The sequence below is a fragment of the Rhinopithecus bieti genome, unplaced genomic scaffold (genome assembly GCF_001698545.2).
Source record: "Rhinopithecus bieti isolate Rb0 unplaced genomic scaffold, ASM169854v2 scaffold_13017, whole genome shotgun sequence".
NCBI classification, from domain to species: Eukaryota; Metazoa; Chordata; class Mammalia; order Primates; family Cercopithecidae; genus Rhinopithecus; species Rhinopithecus bieti.
In genome coordinates this window covers 336,005-357,050 of record NW_016807377.1, presented here as the reverse complement: position 1 = coordinate 357,050, position 21,046 = coordinate 336,005, and the positions used below count along the sequence as shown (strand labels likewise).

At 38.9% G+C, this 21,046-nt stretch overlaps 1 protein-coding gene across 1 annotated transcript in view; it reads right to left on the bottom strand.

The window, feature by feature from the left end:
• CUNH8orf34 (chromosome unknown C8orf34 homolog) overlaps positions 1-21,046 on the bottom strand; it is a 478,644-nt gene that overhangs the window by 332,798 nt on the left and 124,800 nt on the right. Inside the window, exon 5 of the mRNA XM_017881532.1 lies at positions 6,893-6,921. Coding sequence (XP_017737021.1) covers positions 6,893-6,921 — 29 coding nt within the window. The remainder of the gene's footprint in view (positions 1-6,892; positions 6,922-21,046) is intronic.

Here is a 21,046-nt window from a genome sequence, read left to right as displayed (position 1 = left end):
TGTTGGCCAAGCTGGTCTCAAACACCTGACCTCAAGTGATCCACCTCCTCGGCCTCCCAAAGTGCTGGGATTATAGGCATGAGCCACTGTGCCTAGCCTAAAAGCCCATATGTTTTAGTTATGGAAAAATCATAACATAAAATTCACCATCTTAACTATTTTTAGTGTACAGTTCAACTATGTTAAGTTTATTTACATTGTTGTGCAGCCAATCTCTGTGCAAACCAATGTTGGGTAGACATCTTTCATCTTGCAAAATGAAACTCTACACTCATTAAACAATAACTTCCCATTTCCCCCTCCCCTCAGCTCATGACAACCACTGTTACACTGTTTCTGTAATTCGGATTACTCTAAATATTTCATATAAGTAGAATCATGCAGATGATCATCTGGTAGACACCAGAGAGTCAAGAAAAAAATTTCAACAAGATTTTGCTTTAGGAAGAATCTTCTTGTGGCATGTCTTAGGTAGTTTTCCCTAGAATGAGATGCTGAGAAAGTGATTTATTGAGGAGTTCTCTCAAGTGAAACCTATAAAAGAATGAGGGAACCAGGAGAAGACAAGGAAAGAAGCGCATAAACACCCAACACTCATAGCAGCTGAAGGATAGGTCACACAGCCCTAGTGGAGGGAAACTGGGCAGGCACCAATTTGTCTTTTTGTAACTGGCTTATTTCAATTAGCATAAGGTCCTCGAGGTTCAGCCATGTTGTAGCATGGGACACTATTTCCTTCTTTCTGAAGACTGAACACTATTCCATTGTATATATATACTGCATTTTGTTTATCCATTCATCTGTCAGTGAACACTTGGTTGCTTTCACCTCTTGGCCATTGTGAATAATGCTGCTATGAACATGGGTGTCCAATTATTTCCTATAGATCTTACTTCTAATTCTTTTGGATATATACTTAGAAGTGTGATTGCTTCATAATATGGTATCTTAGTTCATTCCTGGTGCTATAACAAAATAACTTGAACTAGGTCTTGTATAATAACATAAATTTATTTTTTACAATTTTGGAAACTGGGAAGTCCAGATCAAGGTGCTAGCAGATTCAGTGTCTGAATCTGAAGGTAAGAGCATGCCATTTATCTCTGAGTTGAGCCATCTTGCTGCATGCTCACATGGTGGAGAGGAAGCAGAAGAACCAAACAGGCTTCCTCAAGCCCTTTCATAAGGGCACTAATCTCATTTATGAGGGTGGATCCCTCATGGCCTAACCGCCTCCTAAAGACCCTGCTTCTTAATACTTTTGCATTGGGGATTACATATCAATATGAATTTTGGAAAGATACAAACATGCAAACCATAACAGATGGTATTTTTATTTTTAACTTTTTAAGGAACTGCTATACTATTTTCTGTTACGGCTGCACCATTTTACATTCCCACAAACAGTGCACACAGTCCCACTCTCTCCATATCCTCACCAACACTTGCTATTTTTTCATTTTGTTTGTTGTTTGTTTTCTGATAGTGGCCATCCTAATGGGTCTCAGAGGGTATCTCATCGCGTTTTTTTCCCTCTGGTGATTAGTGATATGGAGCATCTTTTCAGATGCCTGTTGGTCACTTGTATATCATCTTTGGAGAAATGTCTATTCAAACCCTTTGCCCATTTTTTAATTGAGTAATTAGTTTTTGTTGTTGAGTTATAGGAGTTATTTATATATCCTGGATATTAACTTCTTATCAGATGTGTAATTTATGAGTGTTGGGTCCTTTGATGCATAGAAGTGTAATGATATTTTGAGGGTATCAATGCCTACATTATACAGCGTCTTTTTCAGCAAGAGGTTATAGTGATCCTCTGTTCTCTTCCCTTTGAAATGTTTTCCCATATACTTCTCAGAAATATTTTATATTGTGGATATTTTAGTTTAAATTACTTTCCATGATAAATTAATGTTAGTTTTAATAGTCACTAAAACCATCTGCAATTTACAGAGAAGGTAACTAAATTTCAGCATCTGGAAGTAACTTCCTGAAGGCCATGTAGTTAGTAAATGGCAGGTGCCAAGATTCAATCCAGCCTTTCTGTGGATTTTTTTCAGAATACTAGGCTACTTCTTCAAGCAGTGAACATAAAGTGTGTCATTTGTGATGCAGTCACTGTGCTTGCTAAAGGATCCTGGCAGGTGAGCTCACTTTCTGCAGGGCTGACTAGGGAGGCTGGAACTTGAAGGAGGGATCACAGTCAGAGAAAGAAAAGGGAATGACATGAACAAAAATGTGAAAATAAACAAAAGTATTACCTAGAAGTACTGTCTTCTGGTTACTTTACCCTATTTCTTGTTGAGTACAATACAGTTTGGATAGAAAAAAGAAGGAAATCAATCATAAGAGATAGATGAGAGCCACGACATGGAGACTGTTAATTCTAGTCTTAGAAATTTGGACTTGAGTCTGGCATGGTGGGTCATGCACAAAATCCCTGCTCCTTGGGAGGCTGAGAAGAAAGGATTGCTTAGGGCCAGGAGTTTGAGACTAGCCTGAGCAACATAGGAAGACCCTGTCTCTAAAAAAATTAAAAAATCAGCCGTGCATGGTGGCACACGTTCGTAGTCCCAGCTACTCAAGAGGCTGAGGTGGGAGGGTCATTTGAGCCCAGGACATCAAGGTTGCAGTGAGCTATGATCACAGCACTGCACACCAGCCTAGGTGACAAAGTAAGATCCTGTCTCCATTAAAAATAAAATAAATAAAAGAAAAATGGCTAAAAAAGTAATTTTTGTTTAATTTGGTAGATACCAGAGAGTCAATAAAAAAATTTCAACAAGATTTTGCTTTAGGAAGAATCTTCTTGTGGCATGTCTTAGGTAGTTTTCCCTAGAATGAGATGCTGAGAAAGTGAGTTCTTGAGTTCTCTCAAGTGAAACCTATAAAAGAATGAGGCAACCAGGAGAAGACAAGAAAAGAAGCGCATAAACACCCAACACTCAGCAACTGAAGGATAGGTCACACTGCCCTAGTGGAGGGAAACTGGGCAGGTACCAATCATGTCTACTATGTGGCATTTTGAAAGATGAATTGGAATCATGGGAGCTTGAAGAACCACATACAGATATAAAAGGTACTACGATTTGAACTTGGATAGTGGCTATGTGGGCAGAATGATGACTTCCCAGAGATGTTCATGTCCTAATACCCAAAACCTGTGAATATGTTCCATTACGAACGAATGAATATTTACATTTCTATATGTAATTAGTTACATAATTACATTTGCATAAATATGCAAAGGGACTTTGCATGATTAAGATTAAGGATCTGGAGATAGAGAGATTATCTGCATTAGCCAGGTGGCCTCAACCTAACATGATTCCATAAATAGGGAGAGTTGTTCCTGGCTGAAGTTAGAGACAGAAAGATGTTGCTGGTTTTGAAGGCATAACAAGGGGGCCACACACTAGAGGAATACAGGCAGCCCTAGAGGCTGGAAAAGATGAGGAAACAGATTTCCCCTGGAATGGAAAGAAGACAGCCCTGATTGCACCTTGACTTTGTTTGGCTCAGGGAAACTCATGTTCAACTTTGAAACTACAGAGCTGTAAGATAATAAATTTGTGTTGTTTTAAGGTGTCACAGCAGTAATAGAAAGCCAATACAGTAGTCATACAAGAGAAAGAAAAAGGTTAATGACTAAGGAATTGGTAAGAGTTCCCACAACTTAAAAAAAAAAAAAAAAAAAAACTTGAAAAAAAAAGTTAACCTCTGTTTCATTTTATTTCTTTATTTTAAATAGATAGTGATTCTTATTACCTTTCTCAGAGTTCACAAAGTAACATAAAAGTCCATGAAAAAATGATTTCAATGAAATTATAACTGAATTAGAAAATGATGGTTAAAAAATTCCATATTTTATAAAGGTTAAGAAAAATATATATTTAGTGAATCCCCAAAATTGTTAAGAGTAAAAAGAAGAAGCTGTATTTACTACTACATTAAAGACATATGTACCAGGTGAATACTAACTGCAAACCATTCCGATTGGCTGTTTTTCAGTGGCTGTCTCCCTGAGATTCATTTTTCTATTCAGGAAAATTCAGGATTGTGAGCTTCATGGTCACCAGAGGGTGCTATGGGACAAGCTCTCCCACTCCTCCAAGGGTGATTGCCAGACAGCCAAAGAATGGTCGCAATGGCTCTGGAAGCCTGTGACTCCTTTCTGTTATCTGGCATTCTACAAAAATCAGATATGAAAGTGGGGTCGATTTTTTTTTTTTTTTTTTTTTTTTTTCCAAAATTTTTTTTTTTTTTTAGTGGAAAGTTATTTATGACAAACTTTTGGCATCTTCCTCAATAAAATTAAAATAATAAATGTGCAATAAAATTTAGCAGTTTCCACAAAGTCTTCAAAAAATGGGAATATTAGGTAAGTAAATGAAAATCTGCAGTGTCATACAATTTAGTTAAATGGATATTCCCCTCAGCTAGTGCTGGGAAGAGAGAGGGTGTGAGGGAGAAGGCTATGTCCTGAGGCTGACACTTAACTGAGTGTCAGGGCATCCATAATTTATCCTGTGAGGGTTATATCTGTTTCAGTTCCAAGAACAGTTAAAATTCTTTAGCTCATCAACAAAGGTGTGGACACCAAAGCCGCTGCAAGTCAGAGCTCAGAAAAAAAAAGAGAAGGACAAGAGCCAAGCACAGTAACAACCCCATACAAGCTAATTTATGACTCAGGCAGCCAAGGTTTTACAGAATATATTACAAGGAGCAAATGAACCTAGAAATGGTGATGGTTATATCTTTGTACTTAAAATGAACATAGATCATAACGGCAAGAGGAGGAATTATTACATTTCTGCAAACTGTAAGGAAACTCATGGCATAAGAAGGAGACCAGCTGGGGTGAGACAATGACAGGCACACAGAGGGGGTCTAGAAAAGCAGAACAAAGCTGGGAGGCCATGCCTACCACTTATACACTTGCCACTGAGTATGGTCAACATGGAGTTCTGCCTGGAGTCGGTACAGATGACGATGAAACTAATTCTAAAATATGATGGTTTGTTTATTAAAGGAAATAGATATTTAAGTATATATTCATAAATTATGCTTTTTTAGTGAGTCAGAAATACATTCTTCTGGTACAAAATCCAAAAGGTGTTGTATTATATTTGGAGTAGAATAATAGCTTTATGGTTTTTGCAAAAATAATACAATTATTACATAGTAACTTTCTGTTTTAAAATGTCAGGATTTATATGATGTCATTTTTTGTAGAGGTTGAGCATCCCTAATTTGAAAATCTGAAATGCTCCAAAAGCTGAAACTTTTTGAGCATTGACATGACGTCACAAGTAGAGCATTTTATACATGACCTCAGGTGATGAGTCACAGTGAAAACACGGTCAAGACTTTGTTTCATGCACAAAGTTACTAAGAATATTGCATAAAATTACCTCCAGGTGATGTGTATAAGATGTATATGAAACATAAATGAATTTTGTTTTAGACTTTGGTCCCAGCCCCATGATATCTCTTTATATATATATGAGTGTTCCAAAATCCAAAAAGCCACCTGAAATTCAAAACACTTCTTGCCCCAAGTGTTTTGGATAAGGTGTATGCAACCTGTACAATACTTTCTATCATACATTATGTTTATACCTAGTCTCCAAGCCAAATTTCAATATATTTTCTGTCTCAAAAGATATCTAGAGCAGTGTTCACCAAATATTGATGATGGCTATTTCTACATGCTTCTCTCTTTCCAGCTACACATCTGATGTTAGAGATTTTTTTCAGTCAAAACAACAAATCACAACAGATTGAATGCAGAATCAGATATGAAAATGTAGCAGTTTTTAATTAAGCCATACATTAAAGAGATTTTCAAAATGTAAACAATGCAACTTTCTTACTAACATCTTGTTTTAGAATATAAAAGTATTTTCCCAAAATGTTATTTGTGTTAGGGTAATGGTTTAATCACTGCTATTTTTTAAAAAAACACGTAAATTTGTTATTAGTTTGAATTTTTAACGTTTAGATATCTAATATCAATATATTATCAACACAAGAGTCTAATATTGATAGATATAATCCATGTAAATCAAGGCTCTTTGGGGTCCTCTCTAATTTTTAACAATGTAAAGGGTTTTTGAGACTAAAAAAATGAGAATATGAATAGTTATAAATCAAATCTCTATCATAAGCAATAACTCATATAAACATGTTTAATAGGCAACTCAAAATAAACAATCTAAATGAGAACTCTTGATGTTATCCAAACCTGACAAATTTGATTTTTTCCTAGTTTTTCTAATTGTAGTAAGTGGTATCACAATTGACCTAGTTGCTCATCTCCCAAACCTAGCAGTCCATCATTGACTGGTTTGTTCCACAATTTCCCACATCCAATCCATTAGCAAGTTCCAGTGACACAACTGTAGAAATATATTCCTAATCACACCACTTCTCACCACCATCACAACTACTACCCTACTTCAAAGCACCATCATAGTCTCTTGGCATCTTGGAAAATTAAAATAAACAAACAAAAAACTTTATTGGTAAGGTTTCCAAAGAGGAGCTCTCAAAAAATACAATGTTTTCCATATCATTATCATTTAGGTACAAGTGGAATAAAATAATTTACATAATATAGTGTTATGAGTTTTATTTTACAATATAGTGATTCCATTTTCTCTAACCAAATTCTAAAGGCCTTGACTCAAAAGAGTAGGTGATATATATTTAATGGAATAGCTTTCATAAAACAACATGTATTTAACTTTCAAAGTTTTAAAATGTTAGCACCAAATAAATTATACTTGAACATTTTATATGTTTCAGAAAATTTATTTATATTGAGACAGCAGAATAAAAGGTAAGTTCTACATTTTCTTTTCACCAGATGTATAGTTCAACTTACCTTATCGAGTTCATCTGAAATTGCAATACCTGGGATTTAAAAGAGATTTATAAAAAAAAGTTTTAGAAGCAATCTTTAGTAACCTAATGTTCAAAACAAACTTTCTATTTGTAAAAGTAGTGCATTTTCTACTCTATTTTTTTCTTTTTATTAGTGCTTCAAAATAACATGGCACATCCTTTTTACCAATGAAAACAAATTAGGAATTTAAGTCAACTATAACAGCTATGAACTTCTGAAGCAATGCAAATGATGCAACAAAAACAAAGCAGTGCCATATTCCTTGCAGGTTGTTAAAGGCAGAACAAACATGCAAATATGATTGTAGAAATATCATTTTTAGGTTATGATGACAATAAAGTATAACTTAGCCTGTTACTATTTTGCTCCTTGTTAAGAATTTAGACTCCCAGAATAATTAGATATTAAGGCAGAATGGTGGTCCAAGATGATTTATTCTAATGTCTTTATTTTGTGGATGAGGAAATAGAAAGTTTAGGGAATTTTCCCACAGTCCCTCAGATTGACAGCTCCTTGAGCCAATGCATAAATGATTCCCCCTCACAAGTTTCTTCCCTACCATCCACATATTTCTCATTGCACATCAGTCTAATTTCTGTCTTTATCCTTTCTCCAAAATTATTCTAAGTCAGCAATGTAAAAAGTTTAGTCCTTAATTTCTCTGTGATGATACACTATCAATTCCTCTTTACTGAAATGCTATCCTCTCTTTTCTGTGCTCCATTGTCTCCTTCACAGGAATCCTCTTTTTTGCAGGGATAGGGGTCCTTTCCTGAAATGGCAAGGGTTCTTTGCTGAGCTGTCTTTTCTTCTCATTTGTTATACTTCTCTTGATAATCTACCCCATACCTTTGATATTTTTATTTCTCTATGTGGCACATCTTTACTGCCAGCACAGACTTCCTTCCTGAGCTAATTGTTGAATTCTTGTGAGCATTCCATTCTCAACTTGTCAGACTAAAGACATCATCCTCCCAATTCACTCTCCATTTTATTCTTTTGAACAATGGGGCTGAACTTCAGCACTGTGGCAGGGCACTGGAGCAGCTCTCAGATTCAGGGCACGGATCAAAGGGAGGTTGTTGTCAAACCCCAGCAGGGAATGAGCCAAGAGATAAGGAAAGGTCTAAAGTTTGAAGCCCAGGAGAACTTGGAGAAAATAAGAATAGGAATTGAAGCTGAAGTTCAGCAGACTACAAAGCACAGAAAGAATGAGCTGCGTTGGAAAAGAGAACCTAAAAACAGCCTCAGGATAATGAACCTGAGTAAAAAGAGCATGTTATAGGGTTCAGATCCCCTGCCTGCCTCAGGGATAGATGTAGAGGGTGTAAATGATATTTTATTAGTTCTTATATCATCTCCTACACCACTAACCTAATGAATCAATTATACACAAAGCCGAAAAAGTACACACAACTTCATCTCAGTAAATGGCACCATTGTAGATCCCCTTGTAGACAACACTAGAAACACAGATACATTTGGGGCTTATTCTTCAATATTCTATAAAATTCTTTATTTATTTTTTTTTTTTTGGTAAAAGTCATTGGTAACTAAGAATTTTTATGCGTCACACATTAAAAGAGAGTCTAACTACCACTTCAGGGATTTTGGGTGACCAAAGCTTAACAATTATTCAAGGACTTGCTGTATTATGAAGGTAGCGCCTTCAAACGGTTAAAGGAGAAAAAGCTTTAAGGAGGGCTAGCATTGGAGCTGGGCTGTATCACTGCTGAGTGAACCGTGATGGAGAGCTCAGATATGATGGCACCACAGTCAAGGGGAAGACGTGAGACTAAGAGAGCTCAGAGGGCAATTACAAACATTTGTGAAGACCTAACATAAATCATTTGTGAAATGTTTGGGCTTAAAAAATATAGAGAATTACAAATGGTCATTTAGAATAACTCAGATTTTAAGAAAAGATAGGACATTTATGGGATACTAAATGGCTTATGCCACAGTCTATTGATTTAAAATACATTATTACAATTTATAAAAATTCAAACATGTCTTTTAAATGCTTATATTTACATGTAATATAATTCTATAAAAATGTTCTTTTCCAATATGAATTCAAGATTAAGACTGAATATCCTAAATATAAAATTTTAAAGGGCTTAGTCTATTTTAAAAGAGAGAGCATAGATAATATGAAACAAAATTCTCTTTCTCACCCAAAGTCATAAAGCTTGGATATCTGGAATTAAATAATCCATAATTCAATTATTTGGGATTTTTAGAACTCTCTTAATCTCTTTATTTATTTATTTATTTGTTTTTTATTTATATTTTTTTTGAGACAGAGTCTTGCCCTGTTTTCCAGGCTGGAGTGCAATGGCTGGATCTCAGCTCACTGCAACCCTCACCTCCCAGGTCCAAACGATTCTCTTGCCTCAGCCTCCCAAGTAGCTGGGATTACAGGGGCCTGCCACTATGCCCAGCCAGCTCTTGTAGTTTTAGTAGAGATGGGGTTTCACCACATTGGCCAGTCTGGTCTCAAACTCCTGACTTCGTGATCCGCCCGCCTCAGCCTCCCAAAGTGCTGTAATTACAGGGGTGAGTCACCACACCCAGCCTGATCTCTTGATTTAACTTCCTGCATCATGCTCTCAGGCTTGCAAAAAGAGTTTTCTCATTTAACTTTTAGAAAGCTACCAGTTGATCTTTAAGTTTCTTTTATGCCTCATATTTATAAATCCATTATTCATAAAGATAGCAGCAATATATCACTTTTCCAGAAAGAAGCAAGAACTGGCAAGTAAGTAAAAAAGCCCTGTGAATAGTCAAAATGTGTGTCACACAGAACTTGCACATTACTCATGGGCTACCTCCTCTCAATTTTAGCAAACATATGAGCTGTTTTTCAGGGCTGGAAAATTTTAGCAGTTGAAAATGGAGATGAAGAGAAACATTGCTTTGAAGATATATTTCAGTACTAAGTAATGGACCCCAGAATAAAACTCAAACTAGCTAAATGGAAAACTCAGTTTGGAGAAGGAATTTTGCCTTTAATTATGCCAACTCTTTGGTCTGACCATATTTTGTTCAAATTCTTATTATCATATTTTCTTAAAATTTACATATTTTGATGACTTTGCCTGAGAAATTATCCAAATAAATCTTCACTCTATTATCAGTAATTCTTTCAGCTTTCTATTATCAATGTCAAGTTGCCTAGGGAATTTTTTTTAAATTCTTATTTCATTTTTAATCAAAGCTTAAACAGATTAAAAGCAGTTGAAAGAATTTTAATGAAATGCTTCACAGAGGCATGAAGCTCTAATGGGAACCATTTATACTGAGTAGCTAGGATGCTTCTCCCAGTGTCTAGCAGAACATCCACAGCTATTCCCTGAGAAGATATTAACAACTTTTAGGCATTTTATTAACTTTTAAAAGGTATTATATTTTAAATTAAGATTCTTTTTTAAGTTTATGAAGACTGGGGATCTTCAGAAAACAGTAAACATGCAAAAGAAAACGAATTGGGTTGCTAAGATATGTTGTAAGAAAGAAAAGACCAGGATTTGAGGGTGGGACTCTTAATGAAAATGGAATATATGGTCCTTGTAAAAGTCAAACTAGAGCTTAAAGGAAACACCCTATCAGGGTGATATGGTTTGGATTTGTGTCCCTGCCCAAATCTCATGTTGAATTGTAATCCCCAGTGTTAGAGGTGGGGGCTGGTGGGAGGTGACTGGATCACAGGGGTGGATTTCTCATGAATGGTTTACCACCATGTCCTTGTTGCCACTCTCACGATAGTGAGTTCTCAAATGATGTGGTCCTTTGAAAATGTATAGAAAATGTATAGCACCTTCCCTAACCTTGCTCTTGCTTTTGTTTTCGCCATTTGATTGCGAATTCCTGCTTGGCCTTGTGTCATGATCATAAGCCCCCAGAGGCCTCCCCAAAGGCAGATGCCGGTGTTATGCTTCCTGTAGAGCCTGCAAAACCATAAGCCAATTAAACCTCCTTTCTTATAAATTACTCAGACTCAGGTATTTATTTACAGCAATGCAAGAACAGCCTAATACACAAAGTAACTGTTGCTTAGGGTAGCAATGATGTCCAACTGTAGGAGTGAGCTGCCTGGCAGAGAAGGGGAAAATTAGTTCTTTGAGAAACTGAGCTTCTCTTCTGGATAAAGAAGCAGTGGCTCCCACAGGCATGTCAGAGGTAGACATGAATCAGGTAGAATTTCCTGATTCACCATGGAGCAAACCTATGTAGATGGCCTCCATTTATGTCATTTAGTTTATGGGCCTTTCCATTTATTCTCAACTCCAAAGAGGTCTCACTGTGCACAGGCTAAAGCAACTCCATCTTTGATGCTAATCCGCCATGTTGACTTCTAATGAACCCAGTTCTGGGAATGCCTCTAAGATTTCCCATTTATCTATTATTCCTTGTTTAAGAGCAGGTACTTACCATAAATCCTGCCATTAGGTCAAAACAACCTTGATGCTATTGTGCTTCAGTTGTCCTACATATCCCTTCTAAATCACGTATGCCCTTTCCCTACGGTATATAAGTCCTGGGTCTGGAAGATAATGGTGCAGGGACTCACCTTGTCTTGCATCCTCCCCAGACACACACGTGGCTTCTGTTCATTAGTCCCTATTAAATGTTTCTTTCTAAATTCAACTTGCAGCCTCTTTCTTTGGCTTTTCAGCTTTCTCTGACTTTTGGGGGTATATTTGCATAGACCAGCACAGTACAAAACACATTAGTATCAGAAACTTATTTCAAAACACAGTTTTCATATTCTCATGTTTGAGTTGCCTTCTATAAGGGAAATAAGAGCTATCAGTTTCTTCAAGACTTCCATCTTTCTAGGCATCTGCTCAGCCAGAGTTAGAATTAGGTTGTAGTTATAGGAAATGGAAGTAGCAACTTTTCAAAATTCTCTACACCTTAGTGTAATTCATTTCACAGAAGTAGGTTCGAAAATTCATATAGTATAAAATGGTACTATTTCTCTAAAATCTACTTCCCTATTGGAAAAAAAATGCCAATTGTATTATAATGTAGAAAATTAGACTCCCCAATTCTTTCTTTTTTAAAGCCTTTTTTCAACTGTGAAATAAAATTCAAATACAAAAATAGAGCATATAGCTTGGAAATATCAGTTTTATGCTATAGCTGGCCCATACTGGCTTGTGAAAACCAACTCCCCATATTCCTTCCCAACAACTCATTCAGTAATGTCACACAGATAGCTTGAAATTAGCCACAGTGGGAATATTTACATCATGGAAATCGACAAATGCTGAAAATCAGGGCTTATTTTCAGAGTTAGCTTACTGGCATGCCACTGAGTATAAAGAGTAATGTTAAAGCAAATACCTGTATAAGTAGAACCTTTATCAGTAAATGGGTGATCAACAACCTCTGGCAATTAGTCAATCAAAACACGCTTTAGACTGGGCACAGCAGCTCAGTAATCTTAACACTTCGGGAAGTGTTAACAAAGCTGTAATCTTAACACTTCGGGAAGCTGAGGTGGGAAGATATCTTGAACTCAGGAGTTCGAAACCAGCCTGGGCAACATAGTAAGACCTTATCTCTACTTATATCTTAAAATACATTTTTTTTAAAAAACACCCTTTATACAGACTGCTAATTACTTTTAAAGAGGATTCCTGCTAGAAATTGAGGAATTTTATCCTCAATTAGTGTATTAGTTTGTTTTCACATGGCTGATAAAGACATACCTGAAACTGGGAACAAAAAGAGATTTAACTGGACTTACAGTTCCAAATGACTGGGGAGGCCCCAGAATCATGATGGGAGACAAAAGGCACTTCTTAGATGGCAAAGGCAAGAGGAAATGAGAAAGAAGCAAAAATGGAAACCCCTGATAAACCTATTAGATCTCAGGAGACTTATTCACTAGCATGAGAATAGCACAGGAAAATTTGGTCCCCATGATTCAATTATCTCCCCCTGGGTCCCTCCCACAACACGTGGGAATTCCGGAAGATACAATTCAAGTTGAGATTTGGGTGGGGACACAGCCAATCCATATCATTCCACCCCAGCCCCTCCAAATCTCATGTCCTCACATTTCAAAACCAATCATGCCTTCCCAACAGTCCCCCAAAATCTTAACTCATTTCAGCATTAACCCAGTCCAAAGTCTTATCTGAAACAAGGCAAGTCCCTTCTACATATGAGCCAGTAAAATCAAAAGCAAGCTAGTTACTTCCTAGATGCAATGGGAGTACAGGTATTGGGGTATAGGTATTGGTTAAATACAGTCATTCCAAAAGGGAGAGATTGGCCAAAACAAAGGGCTTACAGAGTCCATGCAAGTCTTAAATCCAGTAGGGTAGTCAAATTTTAAAGCTCCAAAATGATCTCCTTTAACTCCAGGTCTCATATCGAGTCCATGCTGATGCAAGAAGTGGGCGCACACGGTCTTAGGCAGCTCCTCCCCTGTGGCTTTGCAGGGTACGCCTCCCTCCTGGCTGCTTTCATGGACTGGCTTTGAGTGTCTGTAGCTTTTCCAGGTGCACGGTGCAAGCTTTTGGTGGATCTACAATTTTGGGGTCTGGAGGATGGTGGCCCTCTTCCCACAGCTCCACTAGGTGGTGCCGCAGTAGGGACTCAGTGTAGGGGCTCCAACCCCACATTTCCCTTCCACACTGCCCTAGCAGAGGTTCTCCATGAGGGTCCCACCACCGAAGCAATGTTTGTCTGGGCATCCAGGCATTTCCATGCATCTTCTAAAATCTAGGAAGACATTCCCAAACCTCAGTTCTTGACTTTGGTGCACTCGCAGGCTCAACACCACATGAAAGCTGCCAAGGCTTGGGGCTTACACGCTCTGAAGCCAAAGCCCACATTGTACGTTGGCCCCTTTCAGCTACGGCTGGGACACAGGGCTCCTCATGCACACAACACAGGGACCCTGGATCTGGCCCACGAAATTACATCTTCCTCTTGGGCCTCTGGGCCTGTGATGGGAGGGGCTGTCATGAAAGTCTCTGACATGACCTGGAGACATTTTGCCCTGTGGTCTTGGGGATTGGCTCCTGGCTACGTATGCAAATTTTTACAGCCAGCTTGAATTTTTCCCCAGAAAATAGGTCTTTATTTTCTGTTGCAAAGTCAAGCTGCAAATTTTCCAAACTTTTATGCTCTGCTCCCCTTATAAAACAGAATGCCTTTAACAGTACCCAAGTCACCTCTTGAATGCTTTGCTGCTTAGAAATTTCTTCTGCCAGATACCCTAAATCATCTTTCTCAAGTTCAAAGTTCCACAAATCTCTAGGGCAGGGACAAAATGCTGCCAGTCTCTTTGCTAAAATATAACAAGAGTCACCTTTGTTCCAGTTCCCAACAAGTTCCTCATCTCCATCTGAGACCACCTCAGCCTGGACCTTATTGTTCATATCACTATCAGCATTTTTGTTGAAGCCACTCAACAAGTTTCTAGGAAGTTTCAAACTTTCACACATTTTCTTGTCTTCTTCTGAGGATTCCAAACTGTTCCAACCTCTATGTGTTACCCAGTTCCAAAGTTGCTTCCACATTTTCAGGTATCTTTTTGGCAACACCCCATTCTCAGTACCAATTTACTGTATTAGTTTTCATGCTGCTGATAAAGACATACCCAAAACTGGGAACAAAAAGAAGTTTAATTGAACTTACAGCTCCACATGGCTAGGGAGGCCTCAGAATCATGGCAGGAGGTGAAAGATACTTCTTACATGGCGGTGGCAAGAGAAAACAAGGAAGAATCAAAAGCAGAAACCCCTGATAAACCCATCAGATCTTGTGAGACTTACACACTAGCGTGAGAATAGCACAGGAAAAACTGGCCCCTGTGATTCAATTACCTCCCCCTGGGTCCCTCCCACAACACATGGGAATTCTGGGAGATACAATTCAAGTTGAGATTTCGTTGATGACACAGCCAAATCATATTAATTGGGTATCCTAGAACAAAAGTTGAAAAAATTTTCTGTTATGGGCTAAATAGTAAATATTCTAGATATAGATCATATCATACTCACACATTATTTTTCTTTCTTTATAAATAACTCTTTTAAAAGAGTAAAAATCATGGTTAGAACATGAGTCACAAAAACAGCTACAGGTTGGATTTGGCCCATGGGTGAGAGTTTGCTGAACCCTGCTCTAGAAGCACATTTCAATTTTCATCCTTGATTAACCAGTGCATTCATTTCTCCAAGGACAGTTCCAAATGGTGTTGTGTTTCATCAGGCCCCTCTACCCATCTCTTCCTCCTTCTTACTGTATAGGACCTCAAAGTTTAACATCCTGAAAACTTGAAAACTATAAGATTTGAACTTCCTGGACTTCCTGATTCCTCCTCCCCCTCAAAAAGCCATGGATGCTGTTCTCTTCAGTCTCAGAGGACAAAGTGCACTTATATCCATTTGTTTTCTTGGCTCCATCCCCAACCTCCATCTCTTGTATTTGTTCCATCTATTATCTTCTCTCCCTCTCCTGAATCTGCAAGTTCTTTATCTTGGTTTCCCCTAATACCCTAAAATCCATTAAATGTACACAGACACATACATATTCTCTCTCTCTGTCTCTCTCTCTCTCTCTCTCTCTCTCACTGTTTCTCTGTTTCTCTCTCATACACGCACAGAAGAAACTAAAGGAAATCAGACCAAAATGACCAAAAAATTCCAAATTTCCCCACTAATTGCTGCCCTCTTTCGCATCTTCACTTCCATCATAACTTTTTGCAGAAGGACATACCCCTCCTTTCTCTACTCCTCATCTCTCTTCATTGCTGTCCTTTCCTTCTTCCATCTACTGCATACAAGCTTCTGCTTCCAGTAGTCTCTAAAAATTATTCTTTAATTATTCTTAAAATTATTCTTTATAAAGTAACTATATACATACTGATATCAAGTCAAATTGCATCTTTTCTATTGCAAATATATACCCTTTATATTTCATTTGATCAAATCAAGACATGTTCAGCATAAAAAAATAGGGAAAAAATAAAATAAGCCCCCATTCACAGACAACTAATGACAACAGCTTACTCAGTGTTCTTTCAAATAATATCGTATGCATATGATATGGTTTGGCTCTGTGTCCCCAATCAAATCTCATCTCAAATTGTAATTTCCACTTGTTGAGGGAGAAACCTGTAATCCCCATGTGTTGGCAAAGGGAGGTGACTGGATCATGGGGGCAGTGTTCCACATTCTGTTCTCATGATAGTGAGTTCTCACAAGATCTGATGGTTTTATAAGAGGCTCATCCTCCTTCACTTTCATTCTCTCTCCTGCCATCTTGTGAAGAAGGTGCCTGCTTCTCCTTCTGCCATAATTGTAAGTTTCCTGAGGCCTCCTCAGCCATGTGGAACTGTGATTAAATTACACTGCTTTCCTTTATAAATTACCCAGTCTCAGGCATTTCTTTATAGCAGTGTGAAAACACACTAACAGCAAATTGATACTGGGAGTTTGGGGCACTGCTATAAAGACACTTGAAAATGTGGAAGCAACTTTGAAACTGGACAGGCAGATGTTGGAACAGTTTGAAGGGCTCAGAAGAAGAGAGGGAAGATGTGGGAAAGTTTGGAACTTCCTGGAGACTTGTTGAATGGTTTTGACTAAAATGCTGATAGTGATATGGACAATGAAGACCAGGCTGAGGTGGTCTCAGATGGAGATGAGAAAATTGAGCAATTGGGAACTGGAGCAAAGGTCACTCTTGCTATGCTTTAGTAAAGAGACTGGTGGCATCTGTAGGGAAGATCTGTGGATCTTTGAACTTGAGAGAGATGATCTGAAATTGAAAGTTATGTTTAAAAGAGAAGCAGAGCATAAAAGTTTGAAAATTTTGCAGGCTGACTATGTGGTAGAAAAGAACAACCCAATTTTGGAGAAGAAATTCAAACCAGCTGCAGAAATTTGCATAAGTAACAAGGAGCTGAATGTTATTCACCAAGACAATGGGGAAAATGTCTCCAGGGCATGTCAGAGGTATTCATGGCAGCCCCTGCCATCAAAGGCCCAGAGACCTAGGAGGAAAAATGGTTTCATGGGCCAGGCTCAGAGTCCCTGCTGCTCTGTGCAGCCTCAGGACATGGCGTCCTGTATCCCAGCCACTTCAGCTCCAGTGGTGGCTACAAGGGACCAAGGGCTATTGCTTCAGAGGGTGCAAGCCCCAAGCCTTGGTGGCTTCCATGTGGTGTTGGGCCTGTGGGTGCACAGAGGTCAAGAACTGAGGTTTGGGAAACTCCACCTAGATTTCAGAGGATGTATGGAAATGCCTGAATGTCCAGGCAGAAGTCTGCTACACAGGTGGAGCCCTCATGGAGAGCCTCTGCTAGGGCAGTGCAAAGGGGAAATGCAGGGGTGGCTCCCACAGCCTTGGGCATTCCTCCTTCATGGCTGGCATTGAGTGTCTGTGGCTTTTCCAGGAGCACAGTGCAAGCTGTTGGTGGATCTATCATTCTGGGATCTGAAGGATGGTGGCCTTCTTCTCATCGTGCCACTAGGCAGTGCTCCAGTGGGAACTGTGTGTGGAGGCTCCAACCCTACATTTCCCCTTTGCACTGCCCTCACAGAGGTTCTCCATGAGGAGTCTCTGCTTTGTTTCAGGCTCTATTCATCTCTGTCCTTGCCTCCAGGCATGGATCATATCAACTCTGTCCTCATGTTGCCTCCAAGAGTGATTGGTAAAAAAAAAATTCAAACTTGCTTAGGATCATAATCTACTGACAAGATTCCTGTAGCATAGAAGTCCCTACACCTGATTCCTGACTTCTCTGTAACCCAGACTTCTTGCTTCATTCCTTTTATTATTTGTTTCACCCTTCATGCACCAACAATATGACCTGTGATCTGAGAGATCAAAACAGACACCCCTTTATCAACTAGGATGGACCTCAAGGTTAAGGAAATGAAGGTTAGGTAGGGGTCGAGAGTTCAAGGTCCAGCTGACGTGGCAACTTCCTAAATTCCTATGGCTACAAGAAAATCCATACACTTGCTAAACTCCCTAGCAATAAGAGCTATCAGGAAAATTATCATACCCACTCCCTAACTCTGAATTACAAGCCAGACCACTAAGGTAACAGGACCAGCCTTACAAACATTCTTTTCTGATAAGCAACTGCAGACTTTAAGCCAGTTTCAGCCAACTTATAGAGACTGTGCATAAACTGTCTTTATATCCTATGATTCACCTTTTGACATAGTGATATTCCACTTCATTTAAATGCTAAAACCACACCACCAAGTGAACATAGGATGCATGTTACATATATGTTTGCCCATTGTGCATGTACTCAACTGCCCACATAAATATGTATGGCTTTCCCCCAAACCTACTGAATATGTATGACACCTTTGTAATACAGACCCTGTAAGGCATAAAACCCAACCTGCCCTTTCCCTCTGCACTTTTAGTTCACACCAGAGACTACCTCTTGCTGGACTGCAAACTGGTATCAGCAATAAAACTCTCCTTTTTACTATTCAGTCATCCTTGTGGCCTTTTCAATGATAAAACTTCCTCTTTCTTTGAAATACATCCTTACACACATGCTTCTCTCTTCCAGGATTATCTGTCTGCACGACATATCTTGACTCTCCTCCTACTGTACCTTGACCTTTGGATACTTCCAAATTTGATTCAGATAACTTTTCTACCAAGTTGTCCCTAAACTCCTTTGGAGATTCTTCTATGCCTCCTCCGTTCTGTTAAAGTACTTTGTACAAGACTTTGAAACTATGATTTCCAAACCTGTCTCCACTACTAAAATGTAAGCTTGAAGTCTAGGTCCACGTGTTAGTCATCTTTGCATTCCCGTATACATTCAATGAATATGGGAATGAATGAACAAGTAATTGCCACATTATCCATCTCTATTTTCTCTCATGCATAGTTATTCTATCACTCCTTAGACTGTTTTTCAGAAAGGACTTCTTGGGTACATTCCTGACTGACTCACTAAAAAAGTCTTTTGCTATTTTTTTCTCCTGGCTGAGTGCAGGTTGCTATTAGCAATCGCAGAGCATAAATATCTGTCCTCTGTTCCCCCCAGCAGCTGGGCTCTTTTCCTTGGAAAGGCTCCAGCCAGTGTTTTCATATGAACTGAAATCCATGGACCAATATCTGGATGCCCTAAAGATACTCATTCCACCACTGTCTCAAGTCATGGGGAGCTGTCAGAAGCAGCAAAAGCATTAGACCCAGAGAACACTGGAAACTCTGCCACCCTGGGAATAGTGCCTCACAAAGTAGAAGGTTTTGTTGGCCAATTGCATGAAATAAAAATCTACTGCTCTTTAGCTTTGGGGTTTTTTATTTATTTGTTTGTGTTCTTACTTAGCTATCTATTTATTTTTAAGCATCATAGTCAAAGCCAAAGATCCCAGCAAACAAGTCAAATCTACAAACAGCCAAACCCATGTCATCTTATCCCAAAGGCTCACATTTTAAAAAGCAGAAGGCTTGTTTAAATGAAGAAAGCCAGAGTTGGGGGAGGTCTCAGAAAAGAAGGATCAGGATGAAATGGAACCAGAGGTAGCCCTCTTCAAGCAAACCGTAACCAAGTTATGTGCTAATCTTTGTGCCAAGTCCTAGGGATTTCAAGAGCAAAGTGGCTCAGCCCTCAGGAAACTCAAGGTCCAGAGGAGATAAATAAAACAGATCATAGCAGATAAGTGTGTTCAGAGAAACATATAGAAGCACAAAGAGAGGGGATACAAATCCACCCCAGAAGAGGACAGCAACAGAGAAATAATCTTGGAGGAAGTGGTATTTGAGCTGAAGCTAAAGAGAAGAGTAAATGTGGCTTGCTGAAGAGGGAAGCAGTGGAATGAGCTGACCACCTGTGACACTTCAGGGCATGGGGACAGCATAAGCAAAAGCATGGAAAGGAGGAACTTTGAGGGAGTGTGCTGCATAAAGAAAGTCATAAGCAATGGTACTGGAGACCTAATAAAGGGCCAGATCCTGGAGCACTTTCTCTGAAGTTTTAGGGAGGCACTGAGTACCTGAAACAAGTGAGGCTTTCACTTTAGAGGCACTACACTTACAGTGAAGGCTGATCCGCAGAACAGAGAAGCAAATCAATAGTGTGTGTTCCTTGTTTCTCCTGGGCACCAAGGTAGCCTACTTTTCCTAGCTCCCTTGCAGCTAGCTATAGAATGTGGGCAGATAATGTACGACACTTCCATGATTTGCATTAGAAACCTGCCCCATGATCTTCCACAGGCTCTTTCTGCTTCTGCAGCAACCTTGAAAGTCATGTGTTGAAGATGGTAGAATGACAGGATGGAAGGAGTCTGCATTCCTGGAACATCACATGAAACTGTTCTCTGAGTGAGAAAATATTTACATTGTATCAAGCCACAGAGATTTTGGCCATGAAATTCTCCTAAACATAAAGTTATAGCAGTCCAGTCAACTATAAGCTCAATAAGGACAGAGGCTGTCCTCTTTTTTTTTTCTGACACAGGGCAGGAATGAAATATCTTTAATGGACAAACCAATAATCTGGTCAGAGAAGTTGAGAGGATGAACTAGAAGATATTGATAGGAGTGGAGAAATAAACCAGACTCAAAACATATCTTAGAGGGAAAATTAGCAAGATTTGATAACTAATCAGTTATGAACAGTAAGGAAGAGAGAAGAATCTAGAAGCGTTCCAGTTTGGAAGAATAGGTAAGTTATAGTACCACCACCTAACACACAACATGCAGCCAAAAGGTCACCTTTGAAGAGGGAGGTGTGGTCCACTTGGATACATTGAGTTTAACATGGCATTGGGATAGCTAAGTGGAGATACACTTTCGGCATGTTGTAAAAACACATAAAAGGTGTGGATGGAAATACACTCATTTGAGTTAGCTGTGTAGGGGTGATAAATGACGAGGGTGAATGAGGTTGAACAGAGAGAGCACTTGAAAGGACAAAGGCAAAGGATGAATCACGAACCATAGGAATAGCATTAAGAGTGGCAGGGAAGAAAGATAAACTCCTGAATGAGACCTACAGGAAGTGATGCAAAGGGCATCCAAAGAGGATGGAGGGCCAGCTCCCAGAAAGGAGGCGAACAGAGAGTCTGAAGAATGACAGAGTAATCAACAGGGTTACAACTACCAGAGAAATTTTGT